At 50.3% G+C, this 2,606-nt stretch overlaps 1 protein-coding gene across 1 annotated transcript; it reads left to right on the top strand.

Moving 5' to 3' along the window:
* The first annotated feature begins 1,882 nt into the window (after positions 1–1,882).
* On the top strand, positions 1,883–2,320 carry LOC126484231 (axoneme-associated protein mst101(1)-like). The gene has a single exon (XM_050107646.1). The coding sequence runs from the start codon at positions 1,883–1,885 to the stop codon at positions 2,318–2,320; it is 438 nt and encodes a 145-aa protein (XP_049963603.1).
* The last annotated feature ends 286 nt before the right edge of the window (positions 2,321–2,606 follow it).

The raw sequence follows: 2,606 nt of genomic DNA, 5'->3' as shown, positions 1-2,606 counted from the left end.
ATGCAACCCGGTCACTGAACTGTTCACAGTAACACACCCTCTGCCCTACCTTCCTATTCATAACGAATCCTACACCTGTTATACCATTTTCTGCTGCTGTTGATATTACCCGATACTCATCTGACCAGAAGTCCTTGTCTTCCTTCCACTTCACTTCACTGACCCCTACTATATCTAGATTGAGCCTTTGCATTTCCCTTTTCAGATTTTCTAGTTTCCCTACCACGTTCAAGCTTCTGACATTCCACGCCCCGACTCGTAGAGCGCTATCCTTTCGTTGATTATTCAATCTTTTTCTCAGGGTAACCTCCCCCTTGGCAGTCCCCTCCCGGAGATCCGAATGGGGGACTATTCCGGAATCTTTTGCAAATGGAGAGACCATCATGACACTTCTTCAATTACAGGCCACATGTCCTGTGGATACACGTTACGTGTCTTTAATGCAGTGGTTTCCATTGCCTTCTGCATCCTCATGTCGTTGATCATTGCTGATTCTTCCGCCTTTAGGGGCAATTTCCCACCCCTAGGACAAGAGAGTGCCCTGAACCTCTATCCGCTCCTCCGCCATCTTTGACAAGGCCGTTGGCAGAATGAGGCTGACTTCTTATGCCGGAAGTCTTCGGCCGCCAATGCTGATTATTCATCAAAATGTAGGCAGTGGCGAGGATCGAACCCGGGACCGGAGACGTTTTGATTATGAATCAAAGACGCTACCCCTAGACCTGTCTTGTTAGACAGGACTAAAACGACAAGAAGCAGCATGTTCTCCATGACAATTGGCGCAGGGGAGGGGGGGGGGGGGGGAAGGAGGTGGACAGGCGCCCTCGTGTGCATCCCTGCTCCGAGAGACACATTTGGCTGCGTTTTTACATGACGTGCTGGTATGATTGGACTGGTGGCATTTATAACACCTCAACGGATTGAGAATGTAAAGGTGCACAGAGATGACTTCATAGTCTGCCTTTAGCTGGGTAGGAAGCATTAACCGATTGAAAGACAGGAATAATGTGCGAATGGGCACCAAATCAGCAGCTTCCTTCTTCACAACTCGAACAGCAGTAACGCCCTGATCCGATACATAATTAGTTATTTCATTCTCCATCAAACCATCCAACAGCTGGGTGTAGATAACACCATAGGACGAGATAAGTGTTATGCGAGCCTCCACTTTTATAGGATATTAGTGGAGGATTTGGGTCTTGAGTAGTTTCTGGGCCTGGAGAGCACTATCAGTTTCCAAAACCAGAGTTAAATTGCGGAGACGAGAGCATAACTTCACAGGGCCTGCGATGCTATCCACACCTTTCTGTATAACAAAAGGGTTAACAGTAGCAAATGTCTGGTTTCCGTCTAAACATGAGACTACTAGATATCGAGGCGCAACAGGAAGAGACATTGGGGCAGGAGCCTCATTCCACTTTCTTTTACATGAAACACTCAGAGAAAGAGAAGGAAAATCAGTCATCGGGAAGAAGTCCCCCATGATTGCCAGCGTCTCCAATGGCGTGCTCCTTCCAGCCAGGGGCCCTCCAAAGGGGAGCCCCCGTCTTAGGTAATTGTCCTCACCTTAGTTTGCACCTCCCAAACGACAGACGGAGGGATAAATTGGCAGAGAAGGAAGGTAACAGCTCAGGCAATCACCCCTCCCTGGGCCTGGCCTATATCAGGGGTTATGTGCGGGCCCTACATGCTAATCCGGGGCTGGGAATTACCCATTACCCAGTCTCGTCCTATGTGTCAAACGTGTAGGTGGCCATCAGGCACACACAGGGAGGAGAAGAAAAGATAAGAAGGAAAGGAGGATAGAAAGAATGGCCTCAAACGCCACAGCGGAGGAAAAGGATAGCAGAACAAGGAAAAAACTGAATCGGGAAAATAGTGAATGGGCAAAGGGCGGTGCAGGGAAGGTGCAGTGCAGGGAAGGGGCAGTGCTGGGAAAGAGCGGTGCCAGGAAAGAGTGGTGTCGGGAAAGAGCGGTGCTGGGAAAGAGCGGTGCCGGGAAAAAGTGGTGCTGGGAAGAGCAGTGCTGGGACAGATCGGTGCAGGGATAGAGCGGTGCAGGGACAGAGAGGTGCTGGGAAAGAGCAGTGCCAGGAAAGAGCGGTGCTGGGAAAGAGCAGTGCCAGAAAAGGGTGGTCCCGGGACAGAGTGGTGCAGGGAAAGAGCAGTGCCGGGAAAGAGCGGTGCAGGGAAAGAGTGGTGCCGGGGAGGAGCGAGCATGGAAAGAGTGGTGCAGGGAAAGAGCGGTGCAGGGAAAGAACAGTACAGGGAAAGAGCAGGAGAAGAGAGAATTTTCCTACAAGAAAACCAACGCAAATGAGCTTCAAGAGCCCATGGAGGCACAAGACGTCTCCCCAAGAGAGGGGAAAAAGACAGGAGACGAGGAGACAAGCAGTGCAGAAAGAGAAGCGGTGCTGCGAGGTCTGGGGCCCTGTGGTCACCAAGCACATACTCACCAAAGAGTGGTGAGCCCTCTGGGGTGGGGGGACATCAAGGAGACCTGTCAGCTTCACTGGTGAAACACTAGGTCGTGACATATTTACCTTTTCTATTTGTTTTCATTGCTTAGTTATTACATTCTTTGGAAATTTTTTGTGTTCTTGCAT

This window comes from Schistocerca serialis, chromosome 6 (genome assembly GCF_023864345.2).
Source record: "Schistocerca serialis cubense isolate TAMUIC-IGC-003099 chromosome 6, iqSchSeri2.2, whole genome shotgun sequence".
In the NCBI taxonomy this organism is placed as follows: Eukaryota; Metazoa; Arthropoda; class Insecta; order Orthoptera; family Acrididae; genus Schistocerca; species Schistocerca serialis.
This window is presented reverse-complemented; position numbering and strand designations above follow the sequence as displayed.